This window comes from Spea bombifrons, chromosome 2 (genome assembly GCF_027358695.1).
Source record: "Spea bombifrons isolate aSpeBom1 chromosome 2, aSpeBom1.2.pri, whole genome shotgun sequence".
NCBI lineage: Eukaryota > Metazoa > Chordata > Amphibia > Anura > Pelobatidae > Spea > Spea bombifrons.
The window spans coordinates 58645388-58666929 of NC_071088.1; the positions used below are offsets into that span (position 1 = coordinate 58645388).

At 39.3% G+C, this 21542-nt stretch overlaps 1 protein-coding gene across 2 annotated transcripts; it reads right to left on the reverse strand.

Annotated features, from left to right (window-relative positions):
• Nucleotides 1–5408: 5408 nt before the first annotated feature.
• PRELP (proline and arginine rich end leucine rich repeat protein) lies at nucleotides 5409–20964 on the reverse strand. 2 transcript variants are annotated; one of them, XM_053454399.1, is made up of 4 exons: nucleotides 20774–20964; nucleotides 18392–18440; nucleotides 12131–13082; nucleotides 5409–5981 (listed from the first exon to the last, which is right to left on the reverse strand). In XM_053454399.1, the coding sequence occupies exons 3-4, from the start codon at nucleotides 13074–13076 to the stop codon at nucleotides 5806–5808; spliced, it is 1122 nt and encodes a 373-aa protein (XP_053310374.1). In that variant the 5' UTR covers nucleotides 13077–13082; nucleotides 18392–18440; nucleotides 20774–20964; the 3' UTR covers nucleotides 5409–5805. The 2 variants fall into 2 exon arrangements, with proteins under 2 accessions (XP_053310374.1, XP_053310375.1); XM_053454400.1 differs by having other exon boundaries at nucleotides 12131–13085.
• Nucleotides 20965–21542: the final 578 nt, after the last annotated feature.

Below are 21542 nucleotides of genomic sequence, written 5' to 3' on the forward strand. Positions count from 1 at the left end.
AATTACTTAGAGACAATGTCTATAATATGAAGATGTTGTGAAAATTATTATTACTAAGCAGGACTAGGATGGATTAATCAACTGAGTCTTCTCTTTCGGAAAGGCATATCATGGGGCACAGTGGCATTTAGGGGGTATAAGGCGTTTCTGGGGCAGAGTGGCAAGCCTGGGGGCAGATGTGCATAACTGGGGGGCAGGTTTTACTTGTACCTAATGCCATAAAACCCAGAAAAACATTGGGTATTTCTAAACTCAGGACAAATATAAGAATCTATTTAGTAGGCTTTTTTCATTAGCTTTTGTAGATGAGTAAAATATTTTTCAAGTAAAAGTGCTTTTTTCCCTCAATTATTCACTGTATTTTATACTTTTTTTTATAGTAACTTTTAGGATATGATCAAAATGATGGTATTATTTTGGATGATGAAAAGGTGGGAGGTTTATAAACTAAGATAGTATGATGTTTTAGGAAAACTCTAGGCATAGAATTGAGTCCCTTCCCTATGTGGCTGGATTATGTTTGCTTGTTAAATTGTATTTAATAAATATGTGCCTTACCTTTAACCATTTGGTGGCTATGTAATCCTAATCATTATTTGGCTATGCGTACGCAGCTAACACTTTACTAACGTAAACGACTCTTCTGCTAAATGGCTTAAAATATATTTGGCAAGCAAACACTTGTTACCTTTTTTTTTTAACATGCACATATGGCAAGTCAGTGTGTGGCATGATAATATTGTGCCTGTTAATCTGTGGCAGTGGTATCTTGCAGCTGCTGTACACAATTTTGTGAGCTAGCTAGAGCATTAGAAGGAGTATTGTGGTCAGCAGCCACAGCCATTCATCAAGGGTGAATCCGCTTGAACCAACATTTTTGGAGAGGGTTGTTGCATGAGAGGAAAAAGCTTCTGGTGTCATTAATAAGCAATTACCCCATCTCCTGTTAATGACCGTTTTGTTTTGTTTCCTCTAAGAATTCAAATTACTGTAAATCAGATAATTATATATGCGCACAAAATTTTTGATAGACCGAAGAGACGAAATGGATGATATAGCTGAGGACATCTGCTCCCAGGTGGGCTTTATACCTGGGAGGGAAGCCCAGGTAAACTAGGGAATATCTTGAATTTATGCAACACTCCCAGAGGGGAATGGTGATCACAATTTAAGTTGATATTTACACATGTTTTTATCTTTTGCATATGCACATCATATATACCACCAGACAGTGAGAAACTCATAGCGATTTTTTTTCATAATATTTTTGTTTTTCTTTTTTGCACAACACATTAGCTATTCACATTTTTGTTAGATTTTGAGTCATTGGAAAGTACCCAATTGTGTTTGCCACCTTAATCACTTTTCTTTATCACAGATTGCTCTAAATTCTAATTACGAGACTCCAAAGTAGGTCCCTCCCTCTTTCTGTCGCTTTCCTTTTCTCTTTCCTTTTCTCTTTCCTTTTCTACCCTTTCCTTTTCTACCCTATCCTTTTCTCATTGTTCACTTTAGATGATGAGCAATGGCTGCCCGTGCATATTGTGAATGTTTCATGTTTCATACAACAAATTAAAATCTTCCTTAGGTGTTACACATTCCCTATGACCTCCTGTCCTATACCTACACTTTCTCTTTTTCTTATTATCCTTACCCCTCCAGCATATGCAGAGAAAGACACCTCTGTTCTTCCTTTTTGGGGGGAGAGGGTAAACTGTAGCACAAGTACAAGGCACAGGGGGAGTGTAGGGACCCCCCTCCAAAAGAAAATCTCTCAGTGCAGAGCAGGGGCGTAACTAGACGCCTCAGGGCCCGGGTGCGAGAATCTGTTAAGGGCCCCCCCACCCCCTCACCCCCCCAAAAAACATGATTTTTACCCAACAATTTTTTTTCAACAAATTCAACAAATTCAATTTACATATTGAATCATATCTGTAAAAAAATCAAAGAAAAAGGGGCGTATATACAAAGGGCATAATCCAGGGGTGCCCAAGTTTTTTCTGCAGTGGGCCACTTCATCAGAATTGTATACGTGCGCGGGCCGCACTCATTTTTCACTGTGACAAAAAATATGGCCTTTAATAAAATATGCAGATTAAAATAAAGTAAAATGACACAAAACCTTTACTCTTCCTCTCACTGATTTCTGGGCCTAGAAAGTTTTGCGACTACAAATTCAGGATTCCCTAGATTTATTCTAGGGATGAACTAAAATGAAAATTCTGGACCAAAACATTCAGGGTTCACTTAGCCAAAACCGAAAATGACCCCCACCTTTAAAAATAATAATAAAAACTCACATTTTTAATAAAAGTAGGTAACACACAATTGGACAAAATTAGCAATATGACTTGGCATGATAGGAGTGTGATTTCTAACAGCAATCACACTCCTATCATACCCAGGCAACCAGTAAATGCTGGTACCTAGGCATGATGGGACTGTGCTCGCTGTGATTGCTGTTAGCAATCACACTCCTATCATGCCAAGTCAGCCAGTACATGCTGGTACAGGGTGGCTGTAAGTGATGTGCAGACCCCATACTGCTGGCAGCATCACTACACAAGGGGGACAGCTATCTAGGTTTCAGCATGTACTGGCTGACTTGGCATGATAGGAGTGTGATTGCTAACAGTAGTCACAGTCCCATCATGCCTAGGTTCCAGCACTTACACATCCATCCAGTAAATGCTGGAACCTAGGCATGATGGGACTGTGATTGCTGTTAACAATCACACTCCTATCATGCCAAGTCAGCCAATACACACTGGTACAGGGTGGCTGTAAGTGATGTGCAGACCCCATACTGCTGGCAGCCTCAATACACAAGGGGGGCAGCTAGCCAGGTTTCAGCATGTACTGGCTGACTTGGCATGATAGGAGTGTGATTGCTAACAGAAATCACAGTCCCATCATGCCTAGGTTCCAGCACTTACACATCCATCCAGTAAATGCTGGAACCTAGGCATTATGGGACTGTGATTGCTGTTAGCAATCACACTCCTATCATGCCAAGTCAGCCAGTACATGCTGGTACAGGGTGGCTGTAAGTGCAGACCCCATACTGCTGGCAGCATCACTACACAAGGGGGGCAGCTGGCCGGTTTCAGCATGTACTGGCTGACTTGGCATGATAGGAGTGTGATTGCTAACAGCGATCACAGTCCCATCATGCCTAGGTTCCAGCACTTACACATCCATGCTATCACACACACACACTCATTTATTCATATAATCATTCATTCACAGATTCATTCCCTCAATCACACACACTCATTCAAACACCCTCCCCACCCCCTTACCTGCACTGCAGCTCCTTGATGCAGCTCACAGACTTCAGCAGGGGGCGCGGCCTCCCTCTGCCTTCTCTGCTAAAGCACAGAGGAAGTAGGATGTCACGTGAACTCCGCTTCCTCTGTAAAGTCCAGAAGACCCTCCCACAAGTAAGTAGCAGGGCTTGAAGTGCGGCTCGCGTAAGATCGGTTGCCCTGGCTGCCGATCTTACGCGGGCCGCACCTCGAGGTCTCGGCCCGCGGGCCGCATGTTGGACACCCCTGCCCGATTTCGGGCGGCCCCTTGGCTTGGGCCCCCCTGCCGCCGGGGCCCGGTCGCAGTCGCGACCCCGGTAGTTCCACCACTGGTGCAGAGTATAAAGTCATCCAAGTATACTGCTCAAATTGGCCTGCAAATATATAGGGAAGAGTATGTGTATTTGATGAGGGGGCACTGTATACACACATAAGGCTCCAACCTCTGAGGTTTTCCAGATGTGAACTAAAGCATACCAAGTTCTACCTAATTTACGAACAAACATGTATACAATTATGCAATTCATATATAACGTGTGCAGTGTATCTATCCTAAAGATGAGATTATGTAACTACTTTATTGCCGATGTTTGATGGTGATCTGGAAGCTGTCTTATATGAGAGATTGATAATAAAACACAATTTTTTAAAAAGTAATTTATTAGAGTTATACTTATACTCTGTGTTCTTAAGGTTGCTCTTTGAATTTACCTACGAGATTTCATTAAATGGAGAAATTTAGTTAATTGATTTAAGGGAGATTAGTTGTAAAATCGGATTAATTTCATCATAGTGTTAGAGATTTTGTATCGAGATTTTTGGCAAAGTGCATCCAAAGTAAAACTATTTCTTTAAATGTCACAAACTGCCCTTAGAGTTTTCACCTAAAACAAAAATCAGTGGTCATTCCAATATCAGAAAGCCTATTGCTCTCCCAGCCCAAGATTTGCAGCTTATCTCATGAAACTGTGGACAGCAAAGACCTAGACAAAAATGTCATACTTGGATCAAAGATCAGCTCCTTAAATACCATCATTTGCCAGGAGGTGGCATCCGATCACCTCTAGTTGGTGTCTAGATGGCAATACTAAATTTAAAACCAGTGACCTCTCCAAAATTTTAAAACCAAGATTTATACAGACCCACTAAAAGATTTTTAAATAAATAAAACAGAAAACCAATGGACAGTCTCACAGGTTAGCTACAATATACAATAAAGCGTCAAACTCGCTATTTTGTTTCCTGGTTTAATAGAGTAGTTATTTATTTGCCTTTAGCAATTATCCAGCTTTGTTTACAGAGATCTGCTATTTTCCATGAAAAAAATCAACCGCTTTTCTTCAGTTTTGCAGTGCCAAAGAAACAAGAAGCCAAGAAAAAGTTGTCACAATAAAGTAATTTATTTTAGGAAGATAATCAAGCAACATTATGTGTAAGAATGGGAGAATGAGAAAATAGTTGGAGGATAAGGAGAAAACAGCTAAAGTGGCAAAAAGCTTGTGATAAATAAAAATGACAGGACCAGTTCTCATATAAAACGTGAACTTGTAAGAGCTGTACCGCAATCTCCTATAGTCTTCATTATGTGATGTTGGCATTGTGAATAAGCATGTAATGGATGTTTAATCATTTTGTTGCAGATCAGTGTGCAACACGTTGCAAAACAATGTAATAATTGCAAAAAAAATGACCATGTAAATACTACAGATAGAATAGAGCTAAATGTATAATAAAGGTGTAAAGTCAAATTATGTGCTAGAATTGTATTAATACATTATAGCAAGGGTGTATAAAAATGTGAAAAGTCATTCAAATATATAAACATAGTTTAGTTTTGGGTATAAATTATGCACCCACATTGTTTTCAAATGCTTGCTGCATTAAAATGTAGGTTTGCTGTAGAATAGTGCATCACTGTGGACTACTATAGGCCTGGTTGGTTTTATTACTAATATTTGTAACCGGTGTTGTGTGGCACATGCCAGGGTACTTCGAGGGCCATCGATCAGCGAGACCTGGTGAGGTTTTACACTTGTATTTAAACAAATGTATCCTCAAGATGATGTCCCTTTGAGTAGTGACTGGGCAACAGAAGATGCAGGGATTCATTTAAACCAGGACCAGTAGTCCCATTCGTCACAGGGAAAAAATACCCTTTTTATTCTCCTGCTTATACAAAATCCCTATTTAAACTTGTCCCACCAGATAACCCTAATGCAAGAAGCATTTAAAAATTCATATTATTGGCCTGTGTTGCTTTTAAGCACATACATATCATGCATGTTTTATTAGAGCCAGGTATGTTCACATTAGGTGTATGCTGTGTTAGCTTGGTAAAGTGACTATAATATTAGAATACGTTGTCCTTGTGCATTTTGTTGCGAGCATCAGTCTGCGTATTGTGTGTATTAGTATAACAGTGTATAATATTGAATAGAGACAGATATTTGGTGTGTTATTGTAGGGTTGTGTATTCGGTTAGGTTTGTGTGGTTTTCTCAGATGACCACAGACTGCAGCAGTCGGAAGCACATGATAACATCAAGTGGGATAGGAGGCTTCAGTTGATTCCCATCTAATCTCAGGTACCGCAGTCGGGGCACAGAGGACAAATCGGAAGACAGGAAATCGTATGGTGTAATTGGCAATGGGCAGATCTCTGTGCCGTTAATCTCTGTAGAGGTAAAAGAGAATGATTAGGAAATGAAAAATATATTATCTGACAAATCAGAATATATTCAAATATATCATATTCATGTATCTTAATACATTTTTAGATAATGGGTTTTCAGTATGTATAACAGCACAATTTGTCAAACATTAAGAAAAAACATCCTGGTGTTTACAACACTATATAGCCAAGTGGAAGTAACTGGGGTTGGCACTCTCCCATTTACTGCAAGTCTACTTAACCTCTGTTTCACTTACAACATGGTACTGTTTCTGTTTCTTTACTGTTCTTCTGTAGTCTATACTTGTTAATTAATGTAAAAGTGCATGTGGACTATCTCTTTAACACCTTGACGACAATTGACGTCCCAAGCATGCCACGGAAATGCATAAATTATTCCTTTCTTCACTCACCTGGTGTTGCTGCAATGCCTCGACATCTAGGCATCCAGCAACACCAAAAATGTAGGGGCCCCATGCTCCTAAACTCAGCCAGTGTTGCTGAAGTGCCTCTATCTATACCTCAAATGTCACCTTTAAGCCTCCAAACAAACTGACGCATGGGTAGCACTGTACATATATCAGGAGCAGTAAATTCATACTTGAATGTACGTAAAATAAAATAACTACCACAAAATTTTACACAGGCTGGTAGTAAAATTAGGGTGTCCCATATAGAACATGGTCACAGTTGTGCCATATAGGGCATGGTCACAGGGTCATAAAAGTGTCAAAGTTCAACATTGAGAAATGTTCCCCTCTCAAACGTGGCCCAAACAACCAGGCAAACATATGCACTGGTGGTATCACTGTACTCAGGAGATGTTGCTGAAAAGTTGAGTGGTTGTTTGACTGTGATGTGTACCAGGAGCTGTAAATTCATACATAAAATAGAATGTGTGTGAGAAAAAAAACACACACAAAAAATACTACTGCAAACTTTTAAAAAGGCTTGTGGTGATATGTGTGCATGGAAAGAGTTGGAATACCAGCATTTAAAATACCCAGGGGTATCTAGTTTTCAAAAATATATGGTTTGATGGGATGATTGAATTAACTGGCTTCAAAGATGTCCCAAATAGAACATGGGGGCAGAATGACCAGTTTTGAAAAAAGGTTTTGAAATAGCAATCTGCTACTTGTACTTATTGCCCTATAACTTCCGGACAAATAGTGGAATCTATTTTACAGTTTTTTTAATTAGCTTTTGTAGATTAGTAAAATATTTTAAAATGTTTCACCATATTTTATATATTTTTTTAATAGTAAATTAAATGTTATAATCAAAATAATGGTATCTAAAGAAAGCCCTTCGTATCCTGAAACAATATATAACTTGTGTGGATACAATAAATGAAAAAGAAGACAATTACAGATAAACAAGGGCACCGCAGACATGTTTATAACCAAGTCATTGTTATAAAGGGGTTAATTAATCTAGGAAAACTAGACGATATTATTTTTGACAGAGCGGCGATTAATTTATATTTTATTATTGTTTTTATTTATTGACATATTTATATTCCATAGCATTGTACAAAGGATAAACAGAACAATTTACATAGTACAGTACATAAAAAAAATGTCACTTACAGCAATAAATGGTAAGGAGGGCCCTGCTCGGACGAACTAACAGTCTGCCTTACAAAAGTGTCATCTTAACTTAAAATCATAACCCACATTTATCACTTCCCAACACAAAATGCCACTAAGGCTCTTGTTCATGCCCTCATTATCTCTATCCTTGATTATTGTAACCATGTCTTAGCTGATCTCCCTCAATTCACCATGAATGCAGCTGCCAGATTTATCTTCCTCACCCATCGTTTTACCTCTCCCCTCTGTCAGTCTCTTTACTGGCTGCATTGGTGCATCAGGATTAATGTCAACATCCTGACCCTTACTTTCAAAGCTCTTCATAGTGGTCCCTCTACTTATATCTCCTCACTCATTTCCAAGTACACTCCTACCCAGTCTCTCTGCTCATCCGATGCTGTGATTTTTAGTTCTAATTCACTTGCAAGATTTCTCAAGGGCTGCGCCTATCCTCTGGAATGCTTTCCTTGGCCTATCTGTCTTTTCCCCTGACTTCGGCCCTTCAAAAAATCGCTCAAGACACATTTTTTTAAAGATGTCTACGGACTTTAACTACCTTTCTCCCATCTAACTTTAGCTCAACTTTCCTAGTCCCTCTCCTCCCCTTGGACAAAACTAATACTAGCGTGGTGGGTCCATCCTTAACAGTGGCACTTTTACCTTTTAACTCCCTCTAGATTTTGTCTAGTTTTCGAAAATATTTGGTTTGATGGGGTAAATTGTATTGGCCGGCTTCAAAGATACCCGAAATAGGATATATGGGCAAACTTTTTGTCAAAATTCCAATTTGAAAAATGCACACCTCTCAAAAAGGGCCCTTTAGTTCCCGAACAACCTAACAAACCACATATTGGGGTGTTGTTTGGCAGCGACATATACCAGGAGCCGTAAATTTCTACCTGGAGTAGAACGTGTATGAAAAAAATACAAAGATCTTTTACTACCATAAAGTTTAACAAAGGCTGATGGTAGAACTAGTGCATGGAAATAGTTAAAATCGCAGCATTTGAAATACCTTGGGGTGTCTAGTTTTAAAAAATATATGGTTTGATGGGGTGAATTGTATTGGCCGGCTTCAAAGATACCCGAAATGGCACATGGGGCAGAATGGTTTTGAAATAGCAAAATGCTACTCGTACTTATTGCCACATAACGTGCAGAAAAAGCACAAAAACATAAAAAACATTGGGTATTTCTAAACTCAGGACAAATAGTAGAATCTAGTTAGCAGGGTTTTTCATTAGTTTTTGCAAATGACTAAAAGATTTTTTTTTAAAAAGTGAGAAAATTTAATTTTTTAACAAAAAATCACCATATTTTATCTTTTTTTTTAATAAATTAGATGACATGATAAACATAATGGTATCTAAAGAAAGCCCTGTTTGTCCTGAAAAAAACCAATATATAATATGTGTGGGTGCACAGAATGAGAAAGAAGAAAATTACAGCTAAACAGCAACACTGAAAAATGTTAAAAGACCCATTGTGCCAAAATATACTACGAGTAAGAAACAGTCTTGTCATTAAGGGGTTAAGCTCTTCATAACATGTAAACAAAATTTTTTGTAGCAGTACATTGGAAAGTAATATTGTGTTCTCCATTACAAGTTATGATAGTGCTCTTTCCAGCCGCATTTGTCAATAGGATGGCTGTTGTCTGCTTTAAAGGCACTGGGCAGACCAGTTAGAGCCAATCCTCATCAGTTATGTGTTCTACAAATAATATGGTATACGGCATACGCATTGACAAGAATTGCCCTTACTGCCAATCCGTATTCCCTGATTGGCAGGAAGAGACAGAGAATATGCACAAAGTGTTCTTAACATTAGTAATCATAAATAGTAAACATTAGTAAATCATAAACTGTATAAATAAAGGGATTTTTTTCTATTTGATCACTGCATTTCAATGACACGTGCTCACTGGCAGTTGGGCATTATGGCCTAGGCAGATGGGTCAATCTGTGGACCATTTGTCAATAAGCTAGATAGTGAGATCTCTGTTGTGTAAAGATATACGTCTTTGTGTGTGCGTGTGTGTTTTTAGTTTTTATTTAAGTACAAGGGAAGACTAGGTAATCTCCCTCGGGTTAGACTCCCCATATTAAGAATTTTAACAAAAGATCATTCCATTGTTCGTTTTTTTCTAAAATATGCAATATTAACAATCTTTTGTTAATAAGATTAGCCAGCCCCCCTCAACAAAAATGTCAACAAACTTATTGATTATGATAGCTCTGTGTTAGATCAGGTTTGATAAGTCAAAATATTTGTTAGATCTAGTCTAATTAATGAGACAATGCATATTATCCCCCCCCCTCAACTGAAATGTTGACATTTTTTATTGATTTTGGTAGATATTCATTAGATCCGGTAAGATCAAGTGTTTTTTTGTTAGCTCTATCACGCAGGAGGCGGTATTCACAATCTTATTTTGTATGCGGGGGATGGGAACACATACGGGATGGCCCCCCTCTAATGAAAAAAGATTGTCAATATTGCATATATTAGAGTAGATCTAACGGAAAAAAAAACAGTTGATCTAACCTGATCTAACAAAGATCGAACAAATGGGAATGATCTTTTGTTAAAATTTTTAATATGGGGGGCTAACCCGGGGGAGGTGACTAGGTATCCTTCCAGAACTCCAGATTTGACATGAAAATGCACAAACTGTGCAAAAGTGCCACAGAGCATATCAAGTCTTTTGAAAAATGTATGAGGGCAATACAGGTTGCCCTAAATACATGGGAACCAGTGGGAAGATTGAAAGGGACCTCATTGACAGCTATGGTCAACTTTATTGGCACCCTTGAATATTTTGTACATCATGCACACTATCTCCTGAAAAAAGTGTATATACTCTCGTATGTTTCATACAGAACTACAGAAGATAAAAAATAACAATTTTTAAAGGAAATGGGGGGATGAAGGGATTTATGGATGAAGGCCAAGAAGAACCCCTCTGTTGAGTAACCAAGCAGTGAGGGGTAAAAGGTTAACTGGACTGCTCTGAGGCAGGCAATCATCCGCTATATACACACTAGCATAAGATATAGATAACGCTTGAGGGCAAACATATTCATGCAAACACCAACCACAAATGAGCACAAAGAGACAACAAACAGTAAAAGACAACCTGTTTCGATAATGAGATGCAGAAGAAATTCCCCATGATCATTAATTACTACTAAGGCACATATTTTGCTGTTTTTCTTTAATCACAAAATGATTTCTAGCTTGGCATTTCTCCCAGGGTTACGTACAAAACTCCCATTTCCCTAAGTCATTATTTTGTTTCTATAAACCTTTCTTCACTCCCTTTCCCTGCATCTTTTAATTTGAAACAAGGCTGGTGTTTGCTGCCAATAAAACATTCTGAATTTGCAGAATGAGCTAAAAGATAAGTCTAAATATACACATGTCCTGAACTAAGACAAAAATTGAATGCATTCTAATAAATATTTAGCGATATAATGCTTTCATGAATAGACACGATGATCATAGATAAATAAAAATGAAAAAGTAGTTTGGGGAAAAATACCGTATTTGCCTGAATATAGGCCGCACCCCCCTCACTTTAGGTCTTTAAAGTGTGGCCTATATTCGGGGTTTAGCGCAGTTTGTAGCTGGTGGTTTTTTTTTTCTTTTTCATTTATCCCTGCTGCGGGTACGCAGCAGTGGTAGGATCCAGATCCCCCACAGCTCTGCAGGGGACCTGGATACTCCTCTCCGGCAGCCGTGAACTTATGAGCGTAGACAACCTCCACTGCCGGCACTTCCGCCGGTGCTCCACCATAGAAGCTCCGGTGTGAGATAACCTTACGGTGCTCCACCATAAGAGCCCTGGGGGAAGTGCCGGCAGCGGTGTCTACGCGTATTGCACAGACGTCCACCGACCGGCACTGCTGGACACCAGGGAGTCTGGGGGTGAATTGGTAAGTCGGGGGGGCACTTCTAGGAAGCAGAGTGGCATATCGGGGGGGCAGAGTGGCACTTCTAGGGGGGCATAAAGCATATCTCGGGGGCAGGTGGGCATTTCTAGGAAGCATACAGCAGATCTGGGGGGTCAGAGTGGCGTATCAGGGGTTATAAAGCATATTAGGGGCAGAGTGGCATATCTGGGGTTATATATAACATATGCTGACAAACTGTATAATATATACCAAAAATGTTAAAATACGTGTGTTCATTAGATAAAATACCATTTTACCATGCCACTAATTTGTGTTTAGAAAAATATTTTTTCTTTAAAATGTATATATGGGTGTGGCATATATTCGGGTGCGGCCTATATTCGAGCCAATACGATATATATATATATGCTGGTCTAGGAATGGCCTGATCCAAGGTAAAGGTACTATACATTTTTCAAGGATTGAACTGCCTTCACAGTTTAAAAAATCTGAAAGTTGGTCACAAAGCACTAAAATCAGGGGTTCAGAAAATGCACAAATTACTGCAGGCATTACAATTTACTCTTTGCAACATTACTGAACCTTGCTGAAAACCAATTCAGTTAAAATCACAGTGCAAAGAGCTGCACATGCAACTCACTTTCAATGATGTTATCATTCAAGTAAAGATGCTCTAGCTTGGTGTTGATGAGTGGGACTGTGGTCAGCTTGTTGTAGGAGAGTTGAAGTACCAGAAGACTAGAGATGTTGAAGGTGTTTTTGGGTATCCCTTTTTCTGATAATTGGTTGTAATTAAGCCTAAGGAAGACTAAGTTAGGAAGCTCCTTAAAGTAGTCTTCTGGAATGTCTTGTATGTTATTTCTGTCTAGGAATAGCTGATTCACACTCTCGGGAACTGTGGGAGGCATCTTCCGAAGAATATTGTGAGCCAAATTCAGCTGGATAAGGTTCTTCAGGCCCTTAAATGTGTTTTTATTAAATACCCCATCACTTAGCTTGTTATGGTGCAAGTCCAGCAAGATCATGTGATCCATTTTACCAAAGACTCCAGGAGGAATTTTAGATATTTGGTTACGACTGAGGCGAAGCTGCTCTAGTCTAGGAGGTAAATAAGATGGTACCTCCTTCAGTTGATTTTTGTCCAAATACAAGTAAGTCAGGTTGCCCATTTTCTCAAGGATTTTCTTTTCAATTTTCTTAACCCGGTTATTGTCCAAGTTGATCCATTGCAGATCAGTTGCATTTTTGAAGGCCTCCTCTTGCAAGTCATCAATAAAATTATTTTGAAGGTAAACATACCTAGCACGGGAAGGGAGAATGGGTACCTTTCGCAGGTTACGACTGTCACAATAAATGGTGGATGGGAAGTCAGCGGGACAGTAGCATTCACGGGGGCAGTCAGGAAAGACAGATGGGGGTCCAGGAGGAAGTGGAGGGGGCAGCTCTGTCGGCTCCACTGGTTCTGGTGGAGGTGGTGTTGGCCTCTTAGGTGGACGTACCACTGTAGGTCGTGGCTTACGCCGCTGACCATTCACCTTGATGACAAAAATTAGGATAAAGGATAGTAGAATGATCCAGGATCTCATAGTCACCTGCTGGAAGCAAAGTATGTGGGAAGAAATAAAAAAAGCCCAAAAAGATGTATTAGACAATTTTATAACTTTTTTATATGGGGACAAATTAAAAAAAAAAACCTCAAAAACAGCACTAGACTTGAGGTTCAAAACAGCTTGGTTTCTACATGTATCATTTGAAGAAGGTATATTTAACATTTTTCATATAAATAAAACCTATTATGCAGATATGAAATCTTGAGAAAACATACCATAAAATATATGATTTAGTTAAAAACGTATCTGACTATAGGTGACAAATACCAAACTGAATGAATTAACTGGATTTTTGTGTTTATGCAGAAAGATTACTTATGCAGTACTAGAAGAAATGTTGATACTGATTTACCTTCTATGTGCACCACCTGATTTACCTTCTATGTGCACCACCTTTACTAACAAGGCCTATGAATAATAGAATGATGACAGAATGTATTCATTTAGCCATGAGTCTAGGGATCAAGGTAAATATGTATACCATACAACGTTTCTGGTCTATCCCTTCTTCTTTCTCCTTAATTATGTCACACTATTACTGAAACCTCCTAGTGAAATACTGAGCACAACTTGCTGTTGCTAACCTACTATGATATGTATTGTGTTCTGTAGTTCAATATTAAATCAAAGTTATGTATTCTACAAATTTGTTGGTAGGACTGCATAGGGCCACTCAGGGAACATGATGCCCCCTATTTGATGCAGTGTGATTTATTTTCTTATCTCCACTGCACAGCATTGTTGTGTTGGGACATTGTAAACGTTGTTAAAGGCAAGACTCTGAATTATGCCAGGAAGCTGCATTTAGAAAAAAAAATAGGTACTCTGCATGTAGGGGTGGGTCTTTGTTTATGGTAGTAATTTTTTATTGAATTTATGTAGTAATATCTTTGTATGAATGCATGTGTTTGTGCCTATTAAGCATTTATGTGTATGCAGATGTGCACATTATGCCTTTGGAGTTTATTCACCAAATGGAGAATGGTCATGAGTGTTTGCAGGAGAGTTGAAGCCTTCCACTCCCTTACTTCACCAAAAATTATAAAGCACCAACGCATGCACATTTCTCCATCAAGAATGGCTGAGCTTGCACTGCATAATTTAAATGGTGAAGACACATTTCAATCTATTCACTAAAGGTTGAATTTATACAAAAGATTGCAGATGAGTTGTGCTTCAGCTCATATACATTATAAAGGCCCATCCCTAATGAGCTTCTGCTGTAGAAACATTTGCCTGGCCCTGTACAGTGTATAGTAAAGCCAAGGAGCTGAAACACAACTCTCCTGCAAACTCTCATATCAACTCCCTTTAGTGAATCTGTAAGTATATGTGTAAGTCAGTGTAGCAGTACAAGGAAAGAATCAGTATCTCTGCATCTGTGATACACTATATGGACAAAAATATTGGGACACACCTCTCAATTATTAAATTGAGGTGTTTCAATCAGACCCATTGCCACAGGTGTATAAAATCGAGCACCTAGCTACGCAGTCTGAATTTACAAACATTTGTGAAGAAAATTGGTCATTCTAAAGACATCAGTGAATTCAACTGTGTGTGATAAGATGCCGCCTTTGCAATAAGTCAGTTCATGAAATTCATGATTTCATGTTTAACTGTAAGTGGTATTATTGGAAGGTGGAAGCATTTAGGAACAGCAGCAACTCGGCCACAAAGCGGAAGACCACTTAAAGTCACAGAGTGGGGTTACCAAGTGCAATGCTCTGCTGATTCCATAGCTGAAGAGTTCCAAACTTCCAACGGCATTAATATCAGCACAAAACCTGTGCGATGGGAGCTTCATGGAAGGGGTTTCCATGGCGGAGCAGCTGCATGCAAGCCTCACATCACCAAGTACAATGCCTAGATTTGGATAGAATGGTGTAAAGCACCGACTCTAGATTCTAGAGCAGTGGAAATGTGTTCTGTGGAGTGACGAATCACCCTTCTCTGTTTTGTAGTCTGATGGGTGAGTCTGGGTTTGGCAGATGCCAGGAGAACTTTACCTGCTTGACTACATCGTGCCTACTGTAAAGTTTGGTGATGTAAGGAAAATGGTACAGGGATGTTTTTCAGGGGTTGGGTTAGGCCACCTACTTCCAGCGAAAGAAAAACTTATTGCTACAGCATGCCAAGACATTCTGGACAATGCTATGCTTACAACTTAGTGGGGACATTTTGGGGAAGGCATTTCTCTTTTCCATCATGACTGTGCCCAGGTGCACAAAGCAAAGCCCATAAAGACTTGGTTGGATGAGTTTGGTGTGGAAGAACTTGACTGGCCCACACAGAGCCCTGACCTCAACCTCATCGAACACCTTTGGGATGAACTGGAATGTAGATTGAGAGCCAGACCCTGATGAATTGGCAAAAATTCCCACAGAAACTTGTGGCAAGCCTTCCCAGAAGTATGGAAGCTGTTATAGCTGCAAAGGGGGGACTAACTACATATTAATGTCTATGTATTTAGAATGCAATGTCATAAAAGTCCCTGTTGGTGTAATGGTCAGGTGTCCCAATAGTTTTCTCCATATGTGTATGTAAGATTGTTTGTACTGTGTTAATCTGATGGCTACTTGGTTACAGACTTTCATTTAAATGTCTAAGTTTCATGCAGCTTTGTGGGAACAAAAATGTGCTCTGCATTGGCTCTTGTCCCAGTAAATATGATTCCTAGGCCAGTCTCGGGCTGTGAATGAGCAGCCAATAGATTTCTAATGCACCGTGTGTACTGTATATACATATCATTGCCATTAGAGAGCCATATGCCTTATTGATGAACATATTGCAATTAAGAGGTTTTTTATTTATTTTTTACAATGTTCTTTCATTAGGCTTTACTTTTGCGTTTTTTTACGTTTACTGAATGCTGCTGTGAAACTGAATGTTTACCCTTAAAAGGTAGCTCCAGCCATCATATGTCATATGATAAATTTCAATGGTGTCCCCTGGCAAAAGCATATGAATTTGCCCCTTTTCCCAACCCTAGCTATATGTCGTGCAGGAAATGTGTTCACCCAACTGTCCCTTTAACATCTCTTACTGGATACTAGTGGAACTCTTTACTTGGCTGCTTTTAGATATTTGGTTATGACTTGACATCCCGGTGTTGTACAGTATCTGGGCTAGCATCAGATAATACAGGGTTTTTTAAACCACATACCTACAACACACTGTAAATTCCAGTGTTTTAGTACAAAAAAACTAGTTTTTTAGATGACATACTCATGGTTCAAAGTGTTGTATTATATTGCTGAAATTACTTATTGGTTGGCAAAATAATTCAACTCTTGGGAGTGGCCCTCGTCACCCATTTCATTTCTTCCTCCCAACTGAGCTAACAGCTGGACAGAATATTTATACACAGCTGTAGAGTTCCGCACTTTTGGCATCTCTGTCTATTACATGTTCCAATCAGATGATTCTGGTTTTGTTTCTTCTCTTACCAATAACTGCCTTAAATTGGTCCAGGATCAGTAAAGTGCCCCCAAAACTTTCAGTACCATCCTCTCTAAGGTTTTGTTGCATGTATTTCTTTTGTATTGAATATGAATATCATATTGTAAGAAACTTGTTTAAGGTAAAAAAAAAAAGGTTTGGAAAACTGCACAATGGCCTGACCCCTTCCCCTTTCAAATAACTATAATGTGATTCTACAACAAAAATAACTATCTGTTCTTTGTCTGGTGATACATTAAACAGTGACCTGAATTGTGCAGTCAATATACCGTATTTGCTCGATTATAGGACGACCCCCCAAAATTTGAATATTAAATTAGGAAAAAGAAAACGCCTGAATATAAGACTACCCTATAAGGAAAAAGTTTTATTAGTAAATATTAATACACATGTAAACATTTGTTTTCATATTTCACAAGAAATGCAACAATGCATTTTTGTTTTCATTTCTTATTTGCCAACCTGCAAAGTTATACACATCTGCCCCACGACTTGCTACTCTGCCCCCTAGATATGCCTTATACCCCCTATTTGCCACTCTGCCTCCCCTGATATGCCTTATACCCCTATTTGCCACTCTGCCTCCCTGATATGACTTATACCCCCAGGGCCGGCCCAAGGCAAAATGCCGCCTGGGGCGAATTTTAAAATGCTGCCCCCCCCTTATCTACCCTTCCTCTCCCTCCGTCCCTGCCGCCCCCCTCCATTATCTACCCCCCCATATTATCTACCCTTCCTCCCCCCCATTATCTACCCTTTCCCCGCCATTATCTACCCTTCCCCCCCCTTGTACTTACCTTTCAGCAGTCCTGCGGCGAGTCTCCCTGTTCGGTGTCGGTGCCGGCTTGTAATGCTGAGCGCCGGAAATCTTCTCTGCCTCCCTGATGTGACTTATACCCATATTTACCACTCTGCCCCCCTTATGCCTTATACCCCCCTATATGCCCCCCAAAACTTACTGATGCATCCCCAGATTTGCCCCCTGTGCTCCAGTGTCCCTGCTGTCTAGTGGGGCAGCCAGTGGACGTCAGACAGCCTCTGCTACTACCCGGGACTTCCACCAGGTAGCAGAGTGTGAGTAGCAGTGGAGATTGTCTGCGTGCCTCGTGCAGTCGTCCACTGGCTGCCAGGGTGGGATGTGGATCTTAGTCTTGTAGCCATACCTCTATTTGAGGTCTGATTATAGGACGAGGGTTATTTTTCAGACGATTTCCTCTGGAAAAAAACGTCTTATAATCGAGCAAATACAGTACTTTCCATTTGAAGCCACACACTGTTGTGTGACATGCAGCAGGCCTTGGCTTATTACCTAATACTGCTCCGATTCTATGTGGTATTTCTTTGTGCTGGCTCCCTGTCTGGTTCTCTCCTCCTGATCATTTATCTCTACTTAAAGCCATGTTTTAATTAATATTCGTGTTCGACCAGCACGCTCTTGAGTTATGGTGATACTCGTTTTAGATTTTTAGGCATGGCGGGCGCATTGAAGCTGGTAATAATAATGACATAATATGCTAATTGTCATAATATTACTGCACACAAGAACTAATTTCACACATGGAATAATGTCCAATAGTAAAATCGCCATTCCTTCTGTGTGCGCTTATTGAGGAAATTAGTGCAAGATGTCAGATTTGTACAAAAGTAAGACAATGATGCAATAACAAATGTCTAGTGGATGGCTTGTAATAAACACTTATAAAAGTCTTTATACAAATCTTTAAATGGACAACTTGTAGTAAAAAGCCATGGGCCTTCCCAATTACCTCGACAGCAGTAGCTGCAGGAACTTTCACTATGCCCATGACTCGACCCAGCCAATGTCTTACCTTTGAAGCCACAAATTATTTTTTGTATACTTGCTTGTGGGATTTGTCCCTGGATAGGAATAAAAACAAACAAAAGTAATATATATTATTTATTTCTCCACCTGAATGTTTGTCTTGTCAAGTTAAATTTTTAAAAAGTATGGATCAATCATATGTATTTTAAGAAGTATAACATTCTCGTAACAGGTAATCCTGGTACTTGAGATATTGTGAGTTGAAACACCTCTTATGCGTATCTAATCTTTGCCTGAGGGAGATTGAGTGAGTATGGTGAACCAATGGCCAGTGGTCCACTTGGCACTTGCCAGTCCAGGTCTGGATATACTTACCACCTATCAACTCCAGTGCTGGCTAAGTGAGTTTCGGGCAGTGGAGGGTCTACTGAGTCCCCCATATGTATGCATTGAAAATTTCAAAGGCAGTGAATTTCTATTGAAATGTGTATGAAAGTACATTGTAATTCATTGTTAAGGGAGCTCCCTGGGGCACTTTAAGTATGATTGAACTTGCTGTCTTCAGATGCTAAAATGTCAGTCGATTTATCCTGAAGGGGTTAAAAGAGTAAAATAAAAGACAAACACCAGCATCAATTTTTTTTTACTGATGAGCTGTTGTCGACCTAATCTCCAGTGGCTGTCAGAATATTAATGAGTGCAGGGAGTTGTAGTCCTCAAAGGTGGTATGCCAGAGATGCTGGCATATTTGGGAGCATATGGATTTTCTATCTAGACTTTGTGTTATTTGCCTGATTTTGGAATTTAACTCCTTCCTGTATGTGCCTACCCGGTTGTATTGTGGCCATCATGGGTTGCATGTGTATGTGGGGGTCTTTTTTGAAAAGGATTCAATTTAAGTTACTTTTACCATTTAGTTTTGTATTAATGGGGAAATGGGATAAAACCACATTTTTTTCCTCTGGTTTTTACTGATAGATTATGTTGTAGGACGCATGGTTTACCCTAAACTAGGCATCTATGAATAGATTAACTTGTTCTAGGAAAAAAAACCAAAACATATTTCCCGGGTTAACATGTAAGCTGTGTAGAGGATTGTTGTCTAATTATAATGATAAAAAAACTATAACCCTAGCACAAAACATGACTTAACAGTAATATGACTTTACAGCAATATTATAATGGGAATATGTCAATTAAACTGTCGCCTAAAGGATGTTTTAGATTATTTATATCATAAACCTTTTTACATTTTGACTACTGTTTTCCTTACAGAACAATGTTTGTATATTTCCCCCTCACAGACACAGAAGAGGCATCATCATTTGACCAGTGATGTAAGTAACAGCAGCATCCTTATAGTGATGCATGGTTAATTTTAAAATCCATAAAATGTCAAATACCAAACCTTTTTGTAGCAGAGAGGAAATAGATTACATAGTTAGCATGGAAAGACACAAGTGTATAATACATCTAAAATAGGTATTCTTGCAACATCATCTATATTATGAAACTAGTTTCATGACATTACCCCTTTAAAGATTTTATTTCCTGTGACTCCTCCCAGGTATTTTACATCTCCATATGTTGAATAACTACCAGTGCTCCCTTTCTCCCCTGATCCCCTAAATAATAGAGTATGGCCGAATGATGATACTATTGCCCTGCCTTTAACCCTTGCATATTCAAAGACAAGAATATATTCATTTTACAGGTAGAAATGTGAAAGTAACCAGTATTATTGAGACTATAAGAAGATGGATATCTACTAGTGTGTATTTTCTACATCCTACCCAGTGACCTACTGTGGACAACAGATTACAGAGGTAACTAACAACTGAAGAGGTTATCTAAGATGTGGATTGGACTCTAATATCAAATAAGTGAAATAATGTTAGTGTCTCTAGAGGCTGAGCATTATGTGAGTTATAGTAACTGAGCGCTTAAAGTTGCCAATCCTTGTCTTTAAGTAATTAGAACTAATGATATTAGGATTCTATTTAGTAGAACAGAGGTAGCTCCCAGCACTTTTTACCTGAGCTGGAATGCTTTTCGTAAAACATGTCAGTAGCATTACTGTACTTGTAGACAACTTGGCAGTCACATATATACAATTTTGCAAAATAAGCAAATTCAATTATCCCTTGTAGTTCAGATATGACACAAAAACACTAGTGCTGGAGTTGCATAAAACTTCCAATCCCTGTAACTATACTTAGTAAGTTGTGATGTTTCCTGTGTTTTGTGAAAAAAAAGAAAATTCCAAAATATCTATTTTAATAAAAAGGTTACTTATATCAGTAGGATTCAGGAAAGCTGTTTAGTGGGCTGGACCATGTGATGCAGGAAAGAATGCAGGAGAGTTTTGCAGCAATAACCCTGTGTCTACATCTTAAAAAGTAAGATTGAAAGGACTCAAGCCTCTTACCTGTACAGGAAGCCTGTCACGGCTTCAGCCAGCTGTATACAGGTGAGATTTTTTTCCAAGGGAATATTTTGGTTTTTTTTTTCTCCCTCCCTCTATTGCTTTCTCCTCCCTCCCTCTCTGTATCTCTATTGAGTCCAGATTCCAGCAAGCAGCTCTCTGAGTACTCTGGGACCGATGAATGAGGGAGGGGAAGAGAGATGACTATGGTGAGAGAAAATAAGGGAGGAGGACAAGAGAGAGGGAGAGTGAGGAAGGGAGGGAGAAAGCACCAAGAGAGATGAGAGGTGGGGAAAGGAGGTCATAAAGAAAATAAAAAAGTAAAGAAGTGGAATGAGGAGAGTACAATGAAGTCTTTATTTGGCAGCTGAAAGCTTGTAGACTTATATGTCTGCTCTCAATTACATCCCACGTTACACACCTTCTGTCAGAAATGTTCTGCCTTCCCCAAAAGCATAAGAACACAGTGTCATGTAAGCTATGTAATATCTTAAGTTATTCACTGCTGAAAGCTGCTCTTATTCTGGCATTTCAGAGTGAAGACCTGCTTCCCCAAGACTCCAGGTTAGCACTTTCAATGTTCAGGGCTGGGAGCATCATTTTAGGTCACGATTAATCCTTACCGGGGTTCTCCCCACTCATGCCTATTGTCTTTCCTGTCCCGCCAACACTCCATCCACTTGCCCCCTCTTTAAGGTCTAACTAGGGTTAGCTTCCCCAGCATAGAGATTTGTGAAAGATGCAACATTTTTTTCAGGTCTAGTAGGCTTTT

Coding starts and splice junctions, on each gene's coding strand:
- PRELP (XM_053454399.1), bottom strand. CDS start 13,076: ATGAGATCCTGGATCATTCTACTATCCTTTATCCTAATTTTTGTCATC. Junction 5,982..12,130: donor GAATGATAACATCATTGAAA/GTGAGTTGCATG, acceptor TTACCTCTACAG/AGATTAACGGCACAGAGATC.